Raw genomic sequence first — 24,808 nt, forward strand, 5'->3', positions numbered from 1 at the left:
TCAAAATCTAATTTACCAAAACACTGTTCATATGCACATTTCAATGTGATGAATATGAAACATGAAATATTGTATATTTTACACATGAAACGAAATACTTTTTAATTCGCTGCTATTGAGGGGTTTGCTGACAGTATTTCTAACTTGCATGCCAACATATCAAATTTACTCAGAATATAGCTCCCTTCACCTTTTCCACCCCACACATACACAATGTCAAGGGTTTTGCATAAATTGAAGTCAGAATTTTTTCATTTCTATATTTTGTTCAAATAAAAGCACGCCATTGAAATAATTCCAATCTTCTGTATTTGCCTTGATGCTATGTTTTAATATTGGACAAAATGAATGACAGAACCTTCTCCCTTCTTTCTTTCAACAGTAAAAAGCAATATTGAGTCATTCAGTGGTGAGTCACCTTCTCTCTGTACAGCTGTTGCAGTTTGTCCTCGTGTGCTCTCACCACTTTATCCTGCTCACACAATCGGCTAAGTTTGGTCTGAGGAAAAGCAAAAAGGTGGTGACCTTCGATGTGTAGCTGAACATGGCATGACATTAGGAAGGAAAACTTAGCATACATCAATGTCCCCCTCTTCTGGCATGTAGGTGTGTTCTCTGGGGTCTTCTGGACTTAGCTGTGAAGCAAAACAGAACATCAGCCATGGAGTCCTGACATGTAATATGCATTATTATCAAAAACTGCGATGCAGCATTTATTACTTGTCTCAGGAAGGCAATTATTTTTATTAGTGGTGAGACGTTACCAATTGAACTGAGGGGGGTGGGGATTTTATGGTTTGACAATTCTTATGCGGTAGTATCAACAGCCATTTGTCTCCCTCAGCAAAACACAGTGGTTTATTAGAAACACACGGCGATGGCATGTTGACAATCTTGCTGACAGTGCAAATACTGTGATCCAAGGAATTTGTGTTCTTTGTTTAGTGCTTAGACAGTATAATCTCTAAAAACAGGTGTGGCATCAGGTTGGTCAACTGCTGATGGCATGAGAATGGTGAGGAGGGGAACTTAAGTAAAGCTTTCTTTTTTTGCATCATTCATTTATTATCCAGTGTCAATTTTCTATTCACATTTAGGTACAACTGTCGTGAGCTCATTTAAACATGTACAGATATTGATTGATAAGATCGAACTTTGTCAACTCAAACACCTAGTTTCAATTAATCCACTGTGCTGGCTATAGTAAAGTGAGAAAAAACCCCAAACATTTCAAATAAGCTCCTCACTAATATTTCCTCTACAATAACTCACAGTTTTTACTTGGTTGCATCACGCGGCAGATAAATCAGGATGTGAGAATATTCCCCACAGAACATGCAGACTGTCACATGAAGTGGCGGGTTGCAGTGTGACGAGTGACAAACCGCTAGCAGCTGAACAGGTGACAATGCAGCTGTTGGTAGGCTAGTATGCTAATGAATGCAGACTGGTTGAGAGACAAGGGGTTGGGGCGCTATTCAGTTACGCTGATCATCCCTCCGAATCTCTTTGGCAAGGCCCACTGAGAGTGATGATGATAGTATTGTTTTGTTTTTTCCACCCCGAACAGCGATTTCTAAATTTAACTGGAACCAGCCCACAAACGATCCTGAGTATGAGGAAGACCACATTATACTTCTCTTTTCCAAGTCATGTTCTTATTGCCATGACTTTTCAACATGACAACAGTCAAAGCAATGAATGGCTTGGCGCTGGCGATACAACATAATACAGGGAGACCAGTCTTCATGTCATGAGGAGTTGGACATTGAAGTGTTGCAAAGACTTAAAAAACAAAACAAAACAAAAAAAACCATTTAAAAACAGCCAACGTGAGGATGAGGCGGAGCAAAGCCTTAAGTTGGCCTTACTTGCTGGTAAAGTTGAGGCCTTGGGGCCGAGTTCTCAATCAAAGTGTGAGTCATGACGATTAAAGGGTCATTTTCCTTGATCTAGTCCAGCGTGAAGAGGAGCAGTAGAGTCAGTTTACAGCAGCGCTGCACTTCAAACACAACACTTACAAAGCTGCTGATTGCTACTTGTATATACAGTACTGTTATGCATTTGTATTTGGTATGAACACAGACTCACATTGACATGTTCATCCAGAGGAAATTGGAATGGATACAGCACCACAAAGTGAAGCTTACCAACAGCAAGATATTTTTCCAAAGCAGAAGTGCCGCAGACAATGAAGGATAGTATAAAGCTATGCATCTAGGCTACAATATACTTTAATGCATCATTTAAATGATTTAATGTGTAATACTGTTGTCAGGAAATTCTCTATCTGCACTTATCGGGATTTTGACTTTTTAACATCACTAGATTCTTCCTGTTTCCACACATGCTCTGTTGTAAGTTAAGCTTACATCCACTGAAATCTGATTTATTATTCCAGGCTTATAACTGCATGTTTATAAAGACAACATAATTATTTAAGGGTCAAATATGTCTGACAATAAATTAAGTGACCACGATATATCGCTGACCAAGTTCCATTACTATAGACTTGACAGATGCGTATACAGCCGTAATACAGTGCAGACAGTGATTTTTATCAGAATAACGACAACAGGTTTATAACAAAAAAAAACCAACAAAAACAGCAAGGGCCATGCAACCATGCATTACCCACCTGATTGTCCAAATATATTAGAGTCCTTTGGAGATGATGAGACAGAGCATCGTTCTAGTGTCAGCAGCAAGAAGAAGAAGGAGAAATAGAAGAATATGGATACGAAATGAGGGACATTCTGTATTCCTTTTTTCTCTCACAATTTCAAGTATCTCATACGTACGTAAATAGGGATGACAAAATAAAGAAGACGGGAAGGGACAGTTAAGGAGAAGAATAGTAGCAACAGAGTACACTCTACAGAATACCTTGACTTCAGTCACTATGACACGCCAGTTGGGCTTAGCTTGTGTCACAGCAGTTTAAACCGGCTAGAAAAATTAATTAAGTGATGGCAGACCCTCATCCCACACCCTGTTGACCTAAAACAGCCAAATCTCTAGTCTCACATCTTAAAGGAGACTTAGAAATGGAGGGGAATTTGCCAATGGCTTTAAGTTTCATTCATTGCTAACATCTGTCTGGACTCGTTAAAGTGTAAAATAACAATCAGCTACTGCTTACTCACTAAAATTAATCTAATGTTTGAGATTTTAAAACAGAGTACCTGATGTCCCCTATCAGTAAAAACAGGTCTTGATATACATCAGGATGAGGTGGGAGAAGGATGGCATACACACCACACAATATCTAACATCCTCCAGAGGAAAATCTTTGGCGCGGGTGGGGCTGACCTTTGGGTTGTCGCCATCCATGTTAAGTTGCGTAAACTGTGCTAGAGTGTGCTCCCGGACACTGTTTAGCTCAGCCTGCTGCCGACGCAGCTTTATCAGAAGCAAAGTCAGTTCCTCAGGCTGCAAAGGAGGTGAGGTTGTGGGTCACGAACAGCCAATATCAAGCGGGGACATCATAGTGGAAGGAGGAAAAGGGAGAGAACACACCAGGATAGGAGACGCATCAATGCTCCCAGGTAGTGAGTTTTCATGCAGATCACAACAATGAGATTAGCAAAGGTGTTGGCAGCATGCAAACTTCCAACTTGCACCCAACTTGACAGGGTTTAGCATTGATAAGAGAAAGCAGGTCGCACACTAGCAGCAGTGACTTTGACATTCCTGAGCTGGCTTAGAGTTGAGACTGACAGCGTTTTTAAATCTCTGCTAGAGCAAAGCAACTCTGAAGAGTGACTAAAGTCTGCACAGACTTAATCCCATCGTTTGCAGAAAGAAGAAATCTGACTGATTTTGATTCCATTTTGGGATTTTTTGTCACAAGGTTATCTTTCCAGTCCAGTCCAGTAAGGATATAAATGTGTTTAAACAACATGTCAAAATAATCCAACCCAAATAGAGCATTTGAGAATATAGCATCATAATGCAATTTTGACAATTTACTCACACATAGCTAATATACAAATTAGGACCACTTAAGACTTACACTTTTGCCTTGGAGAGACTGGGCAGTGATAGTCTGGGTTGGAATTCCTGCAGGCATCGACCTCCTATCAGGTGGATAGGCATACTGAAAGAAACAGTCATTCATTTTATCAATGATTTTCCTTCTCATGTAAGAGTTGGACTTACTTGAGAGTGTAGACATTTGCTGACTCCAATTTACATTTTTTAAGTGAAAAACAGGTAACTTTTTTCAACAAAAAGAAGACAGTCTTGCAATGTTCGAAACTACTGTTTTGCAGCCATGTCATATTGAGTGTGATAGTAAAGGGCTGCATAGACATACCTTAATTAACTTTCCATTGCTGATATCATGTTGCACCCTAGACTAAGAAGCCTCTATGCAGAGCCATAGTTTTCAAAGATAGTGACGATTACTTGTGTCACATCATCAAATCAGAATTCAATGTGGACATGCTTGGGGAAAAAAAAAACATACGAAAAGCAAGATAGTATATATCGCAAACTGTTGATAGTAAATAATTAGCTCATGCTGATGAACCAACCATGGCCATTAAAATTTTGCTCCTCAATACTTGACTAACCTTAGGCATTTGGTGCCTCTGCCGCCTGTCCATACTCATGTCTCTTTGGTAGATGGGAGAAGCGATCTCGGACCGGGCGCTGCTAATGTTGTACGATCGGGGCTGAGAGTAGCCGCCGTACATTGACAGGGAACCATGGGAGGGCGAGGGTGGGATGGAGTAGGTTGGCGCAGCGTGCTCTGAAAGGTTGATCATGGTTTTAGGACTGGCCATGTGGCCATACATCCCCGGCGGTCTGGTGTAGGCCTGTCGTTGCTGCCACTCGTATAGCTGCCACATGGTGTCAGAGCGCACGGAGCGGCGCTTGTCAGCCATCGGGGGACCCAAGGCTTGATCGTATAATGATGGCGACATGCTGCAGATGCTGTCCCTCTGTGCCATGCTATTTCTGGGCATGCTGCGGTAACCGTCGCCATAATGAGGCACATGGGGCATCCGATGGTTTGGCATGTTTCTAGGGAGCGTCTGGTACGATGTGATGCTGTGGAAGGAAAACAAGTGGTCCAATTATGAACGAAAATGTTACTCTGATTCAAACATAAAACTATTCATTTTTAACTAATAGCAATAAAACAAAAACAATTAGGGCTGTTAATCAAAAAATGAATAAATAAATAAATAAATAAATAAATACATAATCAGGATCCTACAGTAAAAATCTCAAACAAATCACTTGTTTTTATGATATCTGTAGTCCATTTAAGATTGAGATTAAAAAACACAATTTGTTTTACAGTAACTGCATGGTGAAGTGGGTGGGTCCCACCAAAAAAAACAAAACACACATGGTCTTGGAACCAAAATCAATACTCATCACGCAATATTGCCTCACAGAATATTAGAAAAATAATGGAATGTAATGGATGAGGTGTGACGTACTGTATGCCAGTGATGGCCAAGTCCGGTCCTTGAGAGCCTCACATCAGCCTGTTTTCCATGTCTCCCTCCTTCAGTGCAGCTGAATCTAATGATCAGCTCATAAGCAAGCTTTGCAGAAGCCTGATAACGATCCATTGCTGATCATGAATCAGGTGTGTTAGTGAAGAGAAACATGGAAAGCAGGCTGGATTGAGGCTCTCGAGGACCGGACTTGGCCACCACTGCTGTATGCAGAAAGGCTTCAGCTGCAAAATAAAAATAAACAGAAGTCATCCTTGTCAGAAGGCAAACAGACTAGTTCTTATTTTATCTTTCACCAATATGTCTACCACTTCACTGTAATGAAATGAGAAGTGTTTGGATGCTGCCTATCTGCAGATAGCTCCAATATTCACTGACAACGATTCATCTTGTTCAGAGTTCAAAAACCAAATGAACTGCAGACATGCCTTCCTTTTGGACATTATCATTCCACATTAATGGAATTTGACTAAACAGTAACCAAGAACGTTTTGTGTTGCTATATGTATTTGGTCAGTGTTACGGCTGGCGGCTCGGGCCCGCCGCCGGCTACGCTCTCCTAGTACTGTATGTATGTGTGTGTTTGTGTCGGCTGGTGCCCGTTTAATGGGACTGCAGTTTGAATGCGCCAGCGCGACACCCGGATTGGACGACTGTGCCAGCGCGACGTCCTGGGCGGTGGCCGTCCCCCCCTACGCCCTCGGTGGAGCAGCTCCAGCCCTCTCCGCCAATCGCCGACTACCACCTGGCCGGACTGCTCCACAATAAAAAGCGCTGCGTTGCCGCTCCTCGGGGCGGCTGGAACTTATCAGTGCAGCTCGCCTCGTTGGTGTCGCTTTCGTTGTTGGCTATTGTTGTGAGACACTCGTTAAACCCGTGAGCTGGGTAACCCATTTTGTGCTCGTTGTGTATCCATGTATTATTCCCCTTTTGTTATTGTTGTTTCTCCTCCGCTCTGTCACATGCGGTTATTGTTTGTTCACCTTCCACTTTCACTCCCTTGTCAAACCCCTGCCTGAAACTTCAATTAAAACTACTAAGATGCTAAAGTCGACCCAGTGTTTATCTACTCTATATTTTTCTGTTACTGTGTTACTTCCCTTCCCCTTGACGAGCCGGGCGTAACAGTCAGTAAGCAGAAATCCAAACGAACACCACTGGAGTGGACATAGTAAACCTTTCCAGAGACAAAAAAATCATTGCTTCACATAGGTTCAAAGTAAGTACAGCTGGCAAAGAGAAAGTTTCCATTCAAACTTCCTGTCAGAACTTGGCATTCGTGCATACTGGTTTGTAAACCGTAGTGAGATGGGCGGCTTAGGAACTACTCAATGTTCCAGTGCAGATGCCTTTTAAAGTCATATATGGTCAAAATCTCTGAGATGCAGAAAGTGGGAAGGGAAGATGTTTTGTGAAGAAAATTTGGAAATGTGCAGTCGGTTGGTGCACTCTGACACCCAAGTTGCTGAGACATCATTCTTCAGTGTGTCATTTTGTTAAAATGTGATTATAATGTAGGCACTTTATTAATTTAATGCAACTAAATCAAACAAACCTTCTGGTGTCATCATCCGGGGTGCGTCCTCTTTGCGTGCGAACCCACTGCTCCAGTTGCTGCATTGAGCTTGTCCGACTCAAAGTCCGTTCGGGCTCGTAGTTTGGACTTCGCTGAGGGGGAACTCCAAGGTTGTCAGCTGGATTGGATTCACCAGCTCCGTTGACTTGCGGGCTCTGGTGTGAGCCATCAATCTCTGTTGAGGTCCGTGGCATTGCGAGCTTGACCGTGACCGCTGCTGCTTGGGCTGGCTGCATTTTGATACTGTTGATCTTGGTGAGGGGGCGATTGGGGTCCGCGCCATCTTTCTGGAAGCCATAGCGCTCGGCATCTTGATGCTTCCTGTCCTCTTCTGACATATGCTCATGGTCCGCCTCCCGGTTGCGCTCGTTGTTCTCAATTTCGGGCTGTGTCAACGGTGGCTTGTGATTGGCCACGTGATTAACCTCTTGAGGGCCACACTGTTCCACTTTTAGCTTATCCAACCTTATAATAGCAGACAAAGGATACAGATACAAATTAGCTCATCTGCACCAATATATGATGATGACATTGATAACAAACCGAACTCTTGTTGAAAATATCTATATAGCAGTGATTCCCAACTTTTTAATCCAAGGCACCCGCTTTATATTAGAAAAATCTCACAGCACACCACCAAACAAATATAATGATACTTTTGTCTTACTTAATTTACTCACAAATGAACTACTGAGAGATCTGGGCCTGTTAAAATGAACACAAAGCTAATTTATTTATTATTTATTTATAACTTTGTTACTTAAATAGCAACGGGTTTATTGCAATTTATGCCAACTAATAGAAGAGTGTTTGGTTTGTCTATCACTATATGTCACTGACAAAGATAGATGAGCAAATATGCATTTATAATTAATAAATTATCCAATTACACTTTATTTCGCTGATAATCATTATGTCCTGCTCATCTGCTGATGATCTCTCAAGGCATACAGGTGTGCCATGGCACCCTGGTTGGGATTCACAGATTTGTACCATTATATACCATTAAATTGCCAATATACTACAGCAGTAATGCACTTCTACCTTGGCAAACTCTGTGCTATTACTGTGAAACAAAGAGCGAGTGCGTCGAGGAAGTGCACAATGTTTCTTTCAGCTGCCTCAGGCGACCCGGTGTGTAAATTGGAATGTGATATCTCAAGTAAAAAAAAAAAACAAAAAAAAACAGCCTCTGCCAGGGCATGTCTGAAAGGTGGTGCTCAGCAGCTAGAAATCAATTTGCAGCTCTACAAATGTGTATTTCTTTGGGAGGTCTCTGGAAATAATTGACACTGCCACTCTTTGGCCTTAGATGGACTCAAGGTCATCACTTCAAAGATGAGCAAATTCCTCTTATCAGACGGGTTTACTGAAGGGGCATTCCTTCAGAAATTGCGCTTGAACCCATTTAAACAGCTACCACAGTCACATCATGTCTTGTACAGCCTTTACCTACCTACCTGAAACCACATGGAGTCCATAAAAAATAAATAAATAAATAAATAAAATCTAAAATGTAACCCAGCACATACAAGTAGTGTCGCTATACTTGACTGCCTTTTATCAGCATCACACTTTTGACAGAGCCATTGAGTGGATTTTAGGCTCTGCAGCGCTGTATAGCTACGAAGCACTTTATCATTGCGCCTTTGCTCACCCATGCTTAAAGGGCATTACAGAGGCAGGCTGCTAAATAACATTTAAAAATGGGAAAGACTATCATCTCAACTGATGAGTTAGCAAAGCTGTGCCCAGCATTAAATGAGGCACACATTGTGCTGATATGCCTAAAGCACACAACATTTGTTTGCATGAACTGAAATTGCTCATAGTTAAGTGACCTTTACGTAGGTCAAGGCTTCTTTGACAAACACAGGAAATAAAAAAGCCAAATGTCTGTGGTGAACTTTTTCCAACACTATGGCAGTAAGATTTCAGCACAATTGCCTGAGTTACACTAAAAATAAGGAATGCATCAAATGAAAAAAAAAAAAAGGTAAAAAAATATAAACTACATTTGTACAGTATAATTTTTACATGTATAGCGTAATGATTGATGGTTGACAAACCTTTTGACAGGGTCGGAATGTACAAGTGCGGCATCTGTCATCACTTTCATCCAGGACTCCATCTCTTTGGCTGTGTCAGTGCAAAAGTAGTATGTCCGCATGTTGGGGTGCGTCGCCTGCATGAAAAGGTTTCTGAAAGGGAGAAAAGTGCCAGGTCAATTGAGAATTGGAAAAGGCAGTGCTTCATCTAGACTTAGCATGACTTTGTAAAAGTATAATTACCAGGTCAGGAATCTTATGGCAGACAGACACGTTGCTGCATGGTTAAAATGACGCCTCCCAGCCAGTAAAGCAAGACGGTCAAGTGTGACAGAGAAAAAGAATGGTTATTAGACAACCTCAATATTTTGTTTACCAGTTTCTAAAAAAAAATACACCAATTACCCGAAACATTATGCAGAAGATTTAGAGTGTAGAAATGGCAGCTGGTCATGTCCTGCTCTCGCATTTGCCTCATTACCTCAACCGCCTCTTGTAAAGCATGTGACAAGATTGGAAAAAAAGTGGGCTTTGTGGTTGGTAGAGTCTTTCTACAACAGACTCCTTGGTGTCTGTCTTTAGTTGTGTTTGGCAGGAGAACTTGTTGACTTTTAGGGTTTAGGAAGGACCCAAAATCATTATTGTACGCAATACTGTGAACCCATTTAATGTGACCACTGGCCTGTATCTTAATAATATTTCGGCTCTTCAGACGTCAATTATAAAAAAAATAAAAAATAAAAAATAAAAAAAATAAAAATAAAAATTGACTTGTTGTACAACTATAATACAATCCTGTACAATCCTACCAAAGCACTTAATGGAGGGTTTTTGTTCATTCTCTCGTTACTTCAGATATGTGCTTTCTACAAGCACTCATTAATTGTTTGATGGTGAAATCACTGACCTTGAAGGCATACTTTCTGGTGATGTGATCATCAACAGACAACATGGATACATGGAAGCTTGGTAGGAGGATGCTGCCAAGTATCCCCTCCTCTTTTTCATCTGTAAGGCAAAAATGGCACGTTTAAACATTTTGGCAGAAGAGCAGTTTAGATCAACTTAGGGTACACAAATATGTAAAATGTGCACAGTGCAGTTACATTCTGCAGTTTGTGGAAAAGATGAGTATTCAAAGTTCCATGCAGCCCTGATCCTCATTAAGTTTGTAGACGTGGCTCCATATTGACAATAGAATGCTCTCCACAGGGGGGATTGCATTGAGCTCTGCGTTTTAAGCAAGAAGCTAACCTCCCATCTTGATACTTACAATCCTCTGCACACAGCAGAAAGTGTGCAGGGAAACAAAACACATCAACATGCCATTTATTTGGTTGGTTTCATAAATCACCTTAAGCTTCCCGGGAATTGAATATTACAAATAGTGTTTTTGTTTCAGCAAATCACTTGTAAAGGGAAAAAAATAAACAGCCTAATTTGTGCAAAATGATTTTGTAAAACAACTTATCTCTGCATGGTTTGTGGTAGTGTAGAAATATTCCGAGCATATTTGACAACATTGGACAATCCAATTTTCTTTAAAACACATACATTTACAGGCCATAAGCTGATGCTGTGCAAAATCCAGAGTAAAGTTCAATTGGCTGATAAACACAATCGCAAGCGGTTGTTTTTGGTTTGATGATAGGGGAGATCATGACCACACTCACTACCCACTCTCTGCTGATGGATACAATTTCTCAACATGCCCATCTGTGTAAATCCTTTGGATTTAAATGCTAAATCTAAATGCTTCTGCCTTTGGCTTTTGTCAGTCAGTGGGCGGAAAGAAGGCAACAGCACTGTCAGACAGCAGAAACAACACAGACTTGATGTCATCCCGATTAGCAGAATGACCGGGTCTGCATTAATTGAGCAAGCAGAATCAGCATCATTGGAATAGGAGTTTCTGTGTATCTGTTGCTTAACCTGAATACTACAACATATAAGCTAGGATTTGAATTCAATTTACTGTTCAGCCCTATTTTGTAATAGTGAGTGAATCACTCATTCAAACACTGTCAATATTTGAGGCATTCCAGTAGTCCCAATCTAATATCAGCATCAAGAGCTTTCTTACTGACATACCGACATTAAGAGCAGAAATAGCTAGGATGTAAACCACCTATCTGGATCTGCACCCATTGTTTAAGTAGTAATCCTGCTAACAAATTAAAAAAGTGTGATCAAAACCTAATCTGGGCAGAGATAGGGCGCTCATTTGTTGGTAGATTGTTGAATTACAACAGCGCCTGTAGATGTAAAGAAAAAAGGGGGGTTTATAAGAGGGGAACCACAATGTGAGAGGAGACTGCCTGATTCCTGGAAACTTGTTTCACAACTCTAAATCAGTGTGAAACCCATTTTCCATCTTGAGCTTCTTTTGTCAAAACCATGTTTGGAAGGCATAATCCAAGCCATGTTTCTCACATACCCATTCCAACTGTTTCTTTGGGTCATATACAATCACAGGATTGAGTCCAGCGAAACGGAAGTTGCCAAGGGCATGGCTTAAGGCTAGACAGCATTGTTGAGAGTCTTGCTCAGAGCACAGTTGTACCACACAGTAGCAATGAAATATGCTTTTAGTTGTCATGACTCACCTCTGTAATAGAATAGACACAAGTCTGACAGCACAAACCACCTCTTTTTCCACAGCTTCATCCCTGTGCTGTCCTGCAAAGACACCAGAAGAATAGGACACGTTGTTAGATATTCAATTGGAGAGGATATTTAAGGTTCTTAATTAAATAGGATGTGGTTATGACTCGGCATTTGAGGACATTTCTTGATTTATAATGCGCAAAATTAATGACTGGTTTTTAAAATATCTTTTCATAGGGAGAATTGCTTACTGAATGGTCTGAAATCCTGGTTCAATGCGACTAATGTTGAGCAAAAGAATATTGACGAAGATTGTCTCTGTATAGGTTTCTTAAAATTAAAGATAATTATTTATACAAGTCTTTGAGCATTAAAAAGGTAAAATTAGAGTCTTCAAAAGAAATTCCAAACTTTTAAGTCAAAGTCTCATCAAGATATGTTTGACAAGATATGTGTCAAGCTGTTCATAGTATTTTCTATCATGAGCTTGAAACGTGGGTCAGACTTGACTAGAATTAGGCTGAATTCAAAAACATGTATTTTTCACTGTCCCCTCACAGGGGCATTTACTGTATATGCCCCCAATGGATCTGCTGAAGGATTTGACTGTTTCCTTAAGGAAGGACTTCAATAGCTTCAAAGTTTCAAAGAGGCCGGAAAATCCAGCTTTTATTCAGGGTGGCAGAATTGTGAATCCGTGGTTGAGCTCCATCACCCCGATTGAGCTCCTAAAGAAACAGCAGCTGGCAGCTGAGCCAAAGGAAGCCTTCATGAATTGAAAGGACAGTGCCGGGAGGCTGCAATCAAAACTAAATGAGTCTGCCACTTAGGACATCCAAGAGTCCTGCTTGGTAAAGGAGCGCCTCAAGCATCCCCTTTTCACCTCCCTGCAGTAAGCAGGAGCCTTGATGAAGGACTGCTATTCAAACAGTATAAGTAGCAGAAGCGGACAAAGAAATCAGATCCTCTATGGCATCAAATAGACATCTTATGCCTATTAATGCAGAGCGGCTATAAAAAAGTCGACATAACCCTGTTTTCTAATTCCACGTATTTTTGATATTTCGAAAAGTGAGACCAAAATAAAAATATTTCTTAACTATTCATGTGATATATATATATATATATATATATATATATATATATATATGGCGGCACGGTGGACGAGTCTTCTCCGGGTACTCCGGTCTCCTCCCACATTCCAAAGACATGCATGGCAGGTTAATTGGGCGCTCCGAATTGTCCCTAGGTGTGCTTGTGAGTGTGGATGGTTGTTCGTCTCTGTGTACCCTGCAACTGGCTGGCGACCAGTCCAGGGTGTCCCCCACCTACTGCCCAGAGCCAGCTGAGATAGGCGCCAGCACCCCCCGCAACCCTTGTGAGGAATAAGCGGTCAAGAAAATGGATGGATGTATATATGCCTATCCCAGCTGGCTTTGTGCAGTAGGCGGGATACACCCTAAACTGGCATCATTTAAAGTCTTTTTATTTATTTATTTTTTAACTCACAAAACTTGGCATTTGAACCATTTGAACTAGGGTGTGTAGTCTGTCTATGGAGACTGAAAGGAAATACTAATTTTTTATTACTTCAATTTTCTAGCACATCTATTGGGCAATAAAAATAAAGCCCCAAGGCCATTATGGTACATATTTTGCGATTTATCATGAAAACATTAATTCTAGATTGACACCACTGGAATCAGTGTACATAAAATAGCATAATCAAAACTGCTTGGTTTACCTGCTTATAGAGCCAGTTCCTCTTTATAACTGGAGCACTGGGATTCCTCCTGATAGAATTTGATCTCTTTCCAAAATTATGAAGTCTTTTAGGAGGTCTCGATGCCTACAGTTACAATATAATTGGAGAACATACATCAAAAGACAGTGTCAAAAGACTGTGAAATATAATATATTTCCATTTGTACGTAAAAAGTGCCACAATTACTCCATGTATGCTCCTCACCCTTGCTGCTGCACTGGATTGGTTTGCAGCACAGTCCGAGCTGCCTGTGTTGTTGGAGGTCTCGCTCATGGTGCTTCTTGGCTGTTCCTTCTTTTCATTCACTGGCACTTTGGCGGTAGATCTAAACACGCACACAAGCCAAGCAAGAGCACATGAAGTCCAACTTTCAACCCCAATACAATGCAGACCTATCATTTCACTATAGTTCAAACTTTTGTCATGAGATTTCAGCTTGGAACAAAGTCAAGCCAATCACACTCACTGTCACGTCAGAAAACATTTCCAGTTGTTTGAGAATGCTGACATACTGAAATACAGCCATAGTTGGGGTCAATTCACACAAGAATGCCTGTTATATGAATCTTGTCACACATTCACAAAACCTGTCATCGGGTTGAGCACCATGTAAATCAAGTTGTGTCTGGCCCATGGGGATGTCCTACATTCTTTAGGAGGGGAACAACGTTGTAATCTAGTGGAAACATGACACCACACAGTGCAGTAGAAGCACTGCAGCGCTAGTGTTTTGGGTCACTAACTGAGTACGCTGCAAACCAATTTTACTCAACAAACTTGTTCATTTGATGCTGGTGATCTAAAAATCCTCAGATTACATGGTATCATGCATTAACAGGAGCCTAAGAGACAGAGTACTTTTCCATTCATTCCATCTGTCAATTTGCTACACTTGAGCCCGAAACTCTTACCGCAGCAAAAACAAAAACACCGCAGATTCCATGCTGTCATTGTCAAGGTGCGCATACATGAGACACTATAACAACTTAAGGAACGACACTTTCTCAGTTAATAAAATTTAAAAAAAATAAAAAAATGCAGGCACCACTCACACAATGCTTAATCTCATGCAACACAGCAACATGTTTAACACAAACAATTACTGATTCAAAGCAATCAGGTGATAGTTGCTTACCTGTATTTTGAGCACTAGTTATGCCGTTTGGCTTTGTTAGTCACAAGATGCAGCAACATTTCTTTTTCATTCAAAATTATATAATACATTATTATATAACCTTTAATGACCACTCATGAGGATTCTTTCATTATTAAAAGATAGCTGTGCCAGGGGACTGAATAATTAATTGTGCTGCGTTCAGAGTTGAAGTCCTGTGACGGACAGGCAGCTGACTAATGCTCCGTTGAATCACAGTGGACACAATTTCCAACCCTAAAATAGTTTCCTGTGAAAAGTGATGAGTGGCCACTGTGATTTGCCTCCTCCGGTTAATGAGCTTGCAAGATTTACTACACTTGCAGTGAAAAGTTCAATCTTAAGTGAACCTTAATTAATGTGTCAACTGACCATGAAAACACAACGTAAGGGCCGTCAAAGGAAGTCATGAAGGTAGGCATGGGCTGTTGACCAGGTTTACTGTGAAAAAAAGTCAGTTTCAATAACGCCTAATACTGGCTGGAAGCTCTTCTTTTTTTTTTTTGCGGTCTTCTAAGCAGACCACAATATGATTGGTTGCTTAGAGAATTGAGTAAACAGCCACCCCTTTGAAGTTAATCTCCCCAAATAACTTATTTTTCTCCTTCTAGGAAGCTGAACATTGATGGGCGAGCAGTTACATACAGAGGAGGAGAGAGGGAACAAGACAAAAGAAACACCGATGTCCTTTTGCTCTGTTGTTTAATGTCCTTTAGGCTTGAAAAATGGTGCCAGTGGGTGCTAGTTAGCCCCAAGAACAACATGAGCAGGTCTTTAAATAAAATGGGATGATAGGACACTGTAACTTACTAAGAATAATTAAAACAGAGTATAATGTTAAAATCTATTCATGTATTTATTTAAACTTAATATGGTACACATTTCTACTGTATCAAACATTTATATTTTGTTTTAAAATAAAATCTAATATGCTTGTGTGCGGATGCTTGTTTGTCTCTGTGTGCCCTGCAATTGGCTGGCAAATTGGCTGGCAACCAGTTCAGGGTGTACCCCGCCTACTGCCCGAAGCCGGCTGGGATAGGCTCCAGCACCCCAGCGACCCTTGTGAGGAATAAGCGGTTAAGAAAATGGATGGATGGATTGAATAAAATTTGTCTATTATGTCATTTAAGAACTGTAATTTTAGAACTGTGATCATCATCCTGCAATATTTTTTTGCACGGTTATCATACCATCAGAGGCCAAGAATGACCCAAGCCCACTATGAATTTTATTTTGTGTATTTAAAAAAAGAACAAAAGGATAAAGACTTGTGTAGATGATATAAACATATCTTTAAGACCTTCCTGTTTAATTAATATATTTCATCTCTTTAAAATGTGGTATACCTAAAATGATATAACTCTCTTCGATGCTCATTTTCCATCGGCTTCTAAGATTCTTTGTGTGTGGTAGTTTGTGGATAACTGCTTTAGCCATTATAATCAATCACCGTCTGGTGAAATTGAAAAGTATTGGCGTTGTATACTTGCTTGTAGAAGAAGGAACAATTTGTTAACATCCCTCACGGGAGCTATAAACATTTCTATTACAGCACTACTCAATGCATTAAAAGTACAATGGGCTCTCCAAAGTAAAAAATGCATTCAAAGTTTTTTTTTTTTTTTTTTTTTTTTTCCAGTTTTTTTTTTAATGTATTTAAAGCTACCACGGAATGGAAATTTTAGACACTGATAGAACATACTTTAAGGTAGAGAGTTAGCAAGTTAGATCTTCCTCTTGTTGAGTTGAGTTATCTGCCACTGTCATTTTATGGCCAACAAAATGTTAAGTTTTACTACACAAGTCTAGACAGCAATTAACCTCCATTTACATAGGTATACTGTGGACGTTTAGAATGATATAGGGCTGTCAGACAACTGTTCTACAAGCATCACAGAAGTTTTTCTTGGACCTTGAGGTACCACACTGAAGCAAAAGACGAAGCATTAGCATCACTGGATCATAATCCTTTTAGAAGCAACCAGCACAAATGTCAATATACATGATTTGTGTACAAACTGTTTTAGTTAGGAGAGTTTGAGATTTGTCCATTGCTGAAGTCAAGAGTCACATATACAACATGCTATTCTGACTGCCTGTCAACTTTAAAAGTACTCCGATTCAATTCCATAGTGGTTATGACTTTGACTTCTGAAGACAGTAATAGTCGGAGCAAAATAACAGAACTAACAAACAACCATGATTGTGCACCACAACATCATTCTCAAGCATTTTCTCCATCTCAGAATAAAACATGTTGCAGTCAGGCTGTGTTGTATACACAGGCTTTTTTCTAAACATACTTCAGATTCACACACACGCGCACACACGCCCATCAGGAAAAAAGAAAGAAAGAAAGAAAAAAAAAAAAAAAGATTCCTCAGTCCTACTTGGGTCACTTTAGTGTTATGGTGTAATTTGAGAATATGAAAACTGATCCCATCAAATGATGGAATGAGCTTGCTGAGTACACTTCTTCAGGTTTTTCCTTTTAATTCCTGCATTGAGCTCTCTGGTTCCTGTTCAAAAAATAAATAAATAAAACTTCCAACCCTTACTAGGTAAAGATCAAAATTGCATCACTTTCAAAATCAAACCGATCTTATTATCCTACATTTTGAAACAATTTATGTCTTATTATTTGCTGAAAACTACAAAGAGATAACGCCATATCAAAGTATGATGAAAAGCAGATTGCTCTATTGAAACCGTGTGGTTTATCTGTACTACTAGGTTGTAGTGTGGCCTGTCTTTAGCAAGGCAAACCATCACTTATACATGAGGCTTGTTCCTTTAGATTACTGGTGACAGCATGTGTGCGTTTGCGTGCGCGTGTACGCGCACGTAAGTCTAATAGGGTCAGGAAAGATAACGGTGCCAATGAGGCTTGGCGCGCTGCGTACAGTGATGTGTGGGTGGTGGTTGGGGGTAACTGAACTGAGACTGGCTGAGAGTGCATTTTAAAATGACCACACAGCGTTTCTAAAGAAAGAACTAACACCTTTGTTAAGTAATGGACCAGACCTTTTTTTTTTTTTTTTTTTTTTTTTTGGTGAACAAAAGATCTGGGATCAGAATACACTGTAGAACTAAACAATGCAGCACAATTTACAGATATTTAGAGAGCTCAACAAGCCTTATCGCATGAATGTGTCTCTGTTCTGTCCAAGTAAGCAACAAGGTGAGCTGATGCTTATAGCAACATGTTTCTTCAGCACAGAACCACAATGTGTAATCCAACTGGCATGTTATCAAGCAACCTTTGCAGCGTGAGAGGAGGAGAAGATTTGCTGTTCCCGTGTAAATCACCACATTGTGGCCTGTATGGTGGTGATACGAGGGATTAATACAGCAGCTCAGTTTTCTATAAAAGGTCATACCTGTGACTCAGAGATTTTGATATCAGCTCCCTGCATTATGTTAGCTGTTTGCTAAGATTTGGATGAACACAACAGACTGGACTTTGGAATGTAACTGCATAACAGGTTATCAGGCAAGACAGCATTCAAATCACCCACAGTGTGTTAGTGTGCATCAACAAGGCTTATCATCACACTGACACGCTCAAGTGCTATACATAGACACAAATGTTCATAATATGCTTGTAGCCAACAGTGTTTTTACCTGCTACACGCTGGATGGTATATTTTTCCACAATACACACTACAAAACAGAGGAAAGAAAACGATGTTGAGTCCGTAGTGTCAGGTGTTGGAACTTGCGGCAGTACTGTTATTCTTCTCATGAACAAGGTACAGTAACCAGTAGGGATGTAACGATATCCAAACATCACGATACGATATTATCACGATATGAAGGTCACGATACGATAATTATCACGATATTGTGGGGGCATTGGCGATATTTAAAAAAGATCACAATATTGTAAAAAAGAGAGCTCACACAAAAAACAAAAAAACAAAAAAAACAATATTGTGCTTTTGTGCCTAACAGCAATGCATATAAACCACCTATAATCTCTAATAACAATATTGAGGCACTTACTTGGTAATGCAAGCACACATTGATCGCTTCACAAGCAAATTAGGTTCCCCTTCGTCTGACAATTAGCATTAATTTGAAACATAGAAGGCCAAAACATCCCTAATGAAAATTAAATTACACTAATAAACTAGCCACTAGAGAGTGCTAGAACTGCACAAATGGAAATCAACCTGACTTTTTTTAACAGATGTGTTCCTTTTAAATATTATGAACATGACGATGACGATATTGTGGCAGTTTTAATATCAAGATATCACGATATTGCCCTTATCGTGACATCCCTAGTTACCAGGTACAGTGGAACATCGAAGACGCTTGAACACTGGAAAAATGTGTTCCGAGTTTAAACTGACGCCAACTTATTAACTGTTAAACAAGAGTAAAAGTTAGCTAACCTCTGCCATTAGCAATAAGTAAAAACGACTGGAAATACTGACAAAAAAATGTAATGCACGTTTACTTTTAAAGAAACATTCTTAATTTAACCAGTGTTGAATGTAATGTAAACAGTTGATACTCTAAACTGTAGTCATGACGGTTTCCAGACTAAATTCATGTACAGTTGATGAAGGTCATGTTTTGGTGTACGTGTACTAAGCATTTGCTGTCAGCATGCAGATGAACATGAGGATGACTAAGAAAAAAGTTGAAACATGTACAGTGAAGACAGAATGCTGAGAAGGCTTTTCTTTGCGGTGGGTCAGGCTTGTTGGACCTCAAAGTGAGCAGCACGACAGGAAGCTCAAGTAAGAGGCGAAAGATGTCTATCGCTTAAATGGGAACATTAGGAACAGAAAGTGGTGTCAGATCGAAAGCTGAAACTGAAATCATATTAGCAACTGCAGTGACGAGGAAGCTAATCAGGAGAACAGCCTGTCCTGTACACTTGAAGAAACTTTGATGAAAAATAGATGATAAAGCATATGTGATGTGATGTCACTTGTGATAGTGGGCCTCTTTTTTTTTATTCGGCCAGAATTGTTTCTGATGACTTCTGATAGTCAGATTTGTTTTTCATTTTTTTATTTTTATTTTTGAATCATTTCTCATATGTCCAAATGTTGAAAGTTGTTACAGAGCTCACAGTATACAGGGTACTTTTTTCATGTTATTCAACAAATACCAAATTTGAGTGCAGTCACAGCAATTTTCCACATGGCCTCTTTTATCCTTGTGGCAGATAAAATCTATCTTTTCTGCTTGTTCAGGGGCTATTTTATCTTTTTTACTACTTTCCCTGAAAGACAGCCAAATGCTTGATGGTTTCCATTGTCTTTTTTATTTATATAAATAAGAGTCAAATGCATGGTTTTTACTTTTCTTTTTTTTTTTTGCTTGTTTCCAATTTAGACGTCATCTTGCACCAGCACGTTGTACCTATTTATGTAAAAAGCAGCAGAGAAGTGAGAGGAACGCAGCGAGGGGAGGAATGTGTCAAGAGAGTGTGGTGTGACACAAACAGTCAGTCCATTTCTGCTAAACCAAACGACTCTCTGAAAATTCATGACATTAAATAGATTAATGGAATACAGTACTATAGACTCACATTGAAGTTCTATGACATTAGTTGCATTCAGTGTACTCCTGCTTTAAAAATGTTGGTGTTTAGTTCGAGTACAACTAAGAGGAGCTGAACCGACCCAGCTGCATTCAGTGGAAAAATCAGTATTTTGTTGCTACATTCGATTCGCTATTATGGTTCAAGACTGGGAGCAGAATGCATGAATGGGGTGAATTTTGGGAGAAGCCCAAATGTATTACTTAACATCATACTTTTAACGGCCATGTTTGAAAGGGATGTAAGAACAAGTGAGGTTGATGAAAATTTGGTGCAGAACTCCATCCTGTCTGGAGCTGGGCATGCCAACTTCTTTGCTGAAATGTGCTTGTAACACTGAAAGGCGACACTTACTGTATGAGAAAAGGTCACAAACTTGCCGGGGGTCAAGAGGGACTGAATGTGACACATCACATTCCGAGTGAGTGATGTATATGTGATACAAAGGCTGTTTTAGTTTCATCCCTTATCTTACAAATAATTGGTAAGCGCACTTATATGCTGGGGAGATCTTTGACTGATGAGGGCAGAGCTGCAATTAGGGGCAGGGGTGGAACGGCATCGGAAGTTTCAACAACATGTGCGGGGCTGGAAATACAACCCAATGACATTCTGAGCAAAGAACAAACAAAAGACTTACTGTTCGTTGATTACAAAGATGCAGTTGTCTTGAGAGGGCGAGCCTGAGACGGGATGCTTGCAAGTCACCTTTCGCTCATTATGACTATGAAACAGAGTGGAAATTGGGGAGAAAAGGTGAGAAAGTATCATCTATATCGGACAGCACCGATAGACACATTTTTTATGAGCTTGGAAAATCCTGATACAAGCTCTTCCAGTACCTGATTGTGGTCATAAATTGTGTATTTTTATATACAAATAGAGGGAGAGGGAGATTAACATCAAGGAAAACAAACACTTTATGCACAGGTTAGTTAGTGTATTTTTCCATACAGGTTGTATGTTGTGAAGATTAAAACTAAATGAAGCCCTTTTAAACATTGAAAGTAAAAATACAGTATATACAGTAAATAGGGCCCCACTGATAAAAAAAAAAAAAGTTTTTTTTTTTTTTTTCCCTTACCACATTAGCACATTACAACGTAAGACAGTGGTGTCAAACATAAGGCCCGCGGGCCGGATCAGGGCCGCAAAGGGGTTTAATCCGGCCCACTAGGTGATTTTTGTAAAGCTAAAAATAAATAAATAAATAAATGTATTGTCGAACTAATTAATCAGTCGGCCACAATCAAAATATATGAAATGTTTAATTTCACAAGCAGTTCTCACTCCTCAGATGAGCAATGCAACTTGTATGCGGGAATAGTCCTGGATGTCATTATTTGACACACAACTTAAAGTTACGGTTTGTTTAATTATTATTATTATTCTTATGATTATTATTAGTGGTGTGAATTGCCTAGTACCTAACGATTCGATCCGTATCACGATTCATAGGTCACGATTCGATTCGATACCGATTAATCCCGATACAAAATTTACAAGTCGATTGTTGCGATATTTTTACTCAAATTTAGAAAATACCATTCAGTAAACTTGTACATGTCATGTACACTGTAAGATTTGTATGAAAATCCATCCATCCATCCATCTTCTTCCGCTTATCCGGGGTCGGGTCGCGGGGGCAGCAGCTTCAGGAGGGAAACCCAGACTTCCCTCTCCCCAGCCACTTCAACCAGCTCCTCCGGCGAGATCCCGAGGCGTTCCCAGGCCAACCGAGAGACATAGTCTCTCCAGCGTGTCCTGGGTCGTCCCCGGGGTCTCCCGCCAGTGGGACATGCCCGGAACACCTCCCCAGGGAGGCGTCCAGGAGGCATCCGAATCAGATGCCCGAACCACCTCAGCTGGCTCCTCTCAACGCGGAGGAGCAGCGGCTCGACTCTGAGTCCCTCCCGGATGACCGAGCTTCTCACCCTAATCTCTAAGGGAGAGCCCGGACACCCTGCGGAGGAAACTCATTTCGGCCGCTTGTATCCGGGATCTCGTTCTTTCGGTCACGACCCACAGCTCGTGACCATAGGTGAGGGTTGGAACGTAGATCGACCGGTAAATCGAGAGCTTTGCCTTTTGGCTCAGCTCTTTCTTCACCACGACGGACCGATACAGAGTCCGCATCACTGCAGACGCTGCACCGATCCGCCTGTCGATCTCCCGCTCCATCCTACCCTCACTCGTGAACAAGACCCCAAGATACTTGAACTCCTCCACTTGGGGCAGGATCTCATCCCCGACCTGAAGACGACACTCCACCCTTTTCCGACTGAGGACCATGGTCTCGGATTTGGAGGTGCTGATCCTCATCCCAGCCGCTTCACACTCGGCTGCGAACCGCTCCAGTGAGAGCTGAAGGCCCCGGCCTGATGAAGCCAACAGCACCACATCATCTGCAAAGAGCAGAGATGCAATGTTGAGGCCACCAAACCGGAACCCCTCCACGCCTCGGCTGCGCCTAGAAATTCTGTCCATAAAAGTTATGAACAGAATCGGTGACAAAGGGCAACCTTGGCGGAGTCCAACCCTCACCTGAAACGAATCCGACTTACTGCCGGCAATGCGGACCAAACTCTGGCAACGGTCGTACAGGGACCGAACAGCCCGTATCAAGGGGCCCGGCACCCCGTACTCCCGAAGCACCCCCCACAGAACTCCCCGAGGGACACGGTCGAACGCCTTCTCCAAATCCACAAAACACATGTGGACTGGTTGAGCGAACTCCCACGCACCCTCGAGGATCCTGCGGAGGGTGTAGAGCTGGTCCACTGTTCCACGGCCAGGACGAAAACCACACTGCTCCTCCTGAATCCGAGATTCGACCTCCCGACGGACCCTCCTCTCCAGCACCCCTGAATAGACCTTACCAGGAAGGCTGAGGAGTGTGATCCCTCTGTAGTTGGAACACACCCTCCGGTCCCCCTTCTTAAAAAGGGGGACCACCACCCCGGTCTGCCAATCCAGAGGCACTGTCCCCGATGTCCATGCGATGTTGTAGAGGCGTGTCAACCACGACAGCCCCACAACATCCAGAGTCTTTAGGAACTCCGGGCGGATCTCATCCACCCCCGGGGCCCTGCCACCGAGGAGCTTATGTATGAAAATGTATTATCTTATAACTGTGAGTCACTGTATGTAACGACCAGGTTTAACAAAATTTTTCATGTTTAAACCACATTGAAATAAAATATTAAGGCTTAATGTTCCATTAATATAACATTCTTCCATGCTTAAGGTGTGAAAGTTAGACGTTTTGTTGAATATTTTTCCATCAAAAATGGATGTTAAAAAAATCGATTCGGCTGCCTACTGAATCGATTCGAGAATTGCGTGCTGTAGTATCGCGATATATTGCTGAATCGATGTTTTTTAACACCCCTAATTATTATTATTATTATACATTTTTTAATCATAGACCGACAAACGTGTTAAATAAGACACAAATTCAATTACTGGTAACACAAATAGATATGACAAGGATTAGCGTCCTTATAACGTCATTAACTGCGCCATGCAATGCATTCTGGGAACAATATATATGCAAAAAAGATGATTTAACATGTCCAGAACTCAGTGTTGTCACATTCCATTTGCATTTGTATTATTTTCTTGGAACAATATGGTTACAGTTCAGCTCCGTAATATAGGGCTGGCCCACATATAGCGAAAATCTGCGTATAATTGACGGCAATCGTTATTTTACCGATGCGGCCCACTTGGTAATATATTTTCCTCCATGCGGCCCCTGAGCTAACATGAGTTTGACACCCCTGACGTAAGACAAAGATCATGACAAAAAAAAAAAAAACAGAAAAAAGAAAAAATCACCTAATTTTTTTATAGATTTTTGTTCTTATTTATCTTCATTTTGAACCATTAAGGGACAAAAAACCCCACAAAGATATTATTTTATTCATGATAAAAAAAATAAATTAATTAATCGGCCGATTAGTCAGTTGTTGGAATTTCATTCTGACAAATATCAGAATCGGCATTGGCCTAAAAAAACAAAAACAAAAAAAAAAAAAAAAAAAAAAAAAAAACAACTGTCAATTGGGCCTATTTTTACTATACCTGTGAGACACTGATAATAGCAAAGATAAATGAGTAATGGATTTGGTTCATGTAAAATAATGCCAAGGCAAATAATAATGTACAGCTCAGCTCTGACAGTTTGTATTAGAAGGCCAAAATGTTCCCGAACTGTCTGGAGGGAAAAAAAAATTATACATACACACACACATATATATATATGATTTACTATGGCTTAAATCTTTTGGAGAAAAGTGTGTCAGAAAGACTTACTTTCTCTATACAGCAAAATTATTCCAAATCCATTCCTGTAATAAGAACTAAAATTACAATATAAACTGAGTCAAACTGTTTTGCTGTCCTGCATGCTTTCCCACATCCATACTAGAGTGTCACAACACCAGTCAAGTTACTGTATTTCTATCACAACAAGATTAGAATTCCAGGAAACCAGCCACACATTCTCACTAGTTTCTCGCAGCTTTCCAGTAAAAAGGTCAGGGTTGTGTGTAATACGGATGGTCAGGAAGGAATAACTAGCATCATCGTGCTTCACTGTCACTCATAAATCA

The 24,808-nt window shown here is 40.6% G+C and overlaps 1 protein-coding gene across 16 annotated transcripts in view; it reads right to left on the reverse strand.

Annotated features, from left to right (window-relative positions):
* plekha5 (pleckstrin homology domain containing, family A member 5) overlaps window positions 1-24,808 on the reverse strand; it is a 114,866-nt gene that overhangs the window by 16,953 nt on the left and 73,105 nt on the right. For 4 of the 16 annotated variants that reach the window (XM_077515857.1, XM_077515855.1, XM_077515860.1 and 1 more), the window contains 15 exons: window positions 20,833-20,916; window positions 18,254-18,292; window positions 13,678-13,798; window positions 13,453-13,557; window positions 11,708-11,780; window positions 10,009-10,109; window positions 9,123-9,238; window positions 7,033-7,518; window positions 4,578-5,058; window positions 4,016-4,099; window positions 3,313-3,432; window positions 2,639-2,692; window positions 1,872-1,952; window positions 579-635; window positions 419-499 (listed from right to left, as the gene is read on the reverse strand). In XM_077515857.1, the coding sequence (XP_077371983.1) occupies window positions 419-499; window positions 579-635; window positions 1,872-1,952; window positions 2,639-2,692; window positions 3,313-3,432; window positions 4,016-4,099; window positions 4,578-5,058; window positions 7,033-7,518; window positions 9,123-9,238; window positions 10,009-10,109; window positions 11,708-11,780; window positions 13,453-13,557; window positions 13,678-13,798; window positions 18,254-18,292; window positions 20,833-20,916 (2,083 nt within the window). Of the gene's footprint in view, window positions 1-418; window positions 500-578; window positions 636-1,871; window positions 1,953-2,638; window positions 2,693-3,312; window positions 3,433-4,015; window positions 4,100-4,577; window positions 5,059-7,032; window positions 7,519-9,122; window positions 9,255-9,344; window positions 9,715-10,008; window positions 10,110-11,707; window positions 11,781-13,452; window positions 13,558-13,677; window positions 13,799-18,253; window positions 18,293-20,832; window positions 20,917-24,808 lie in introns of those variants that run through there. The other 12 variants (XM_077515856.1, XM_077515872.1, XM_077515867.1 and 9 more) reach the window with 8 other exon arrangements.

This window comes from Festucalex cinctus, chromosome 3 (assembly GCF_051991245.1).
Source record: "Festucalex cinctus isolate MCC-2025b chromosome 3, RoL_Fcin_1.0, whole genome shotgun sequence".
NCBI classification, from domain to species: Eukaryota; Metazoa; Chordata; class Actinopteri; order Syngnathiformes; family Syngnathidae; genus Festucalex; species Festucalex cinctus.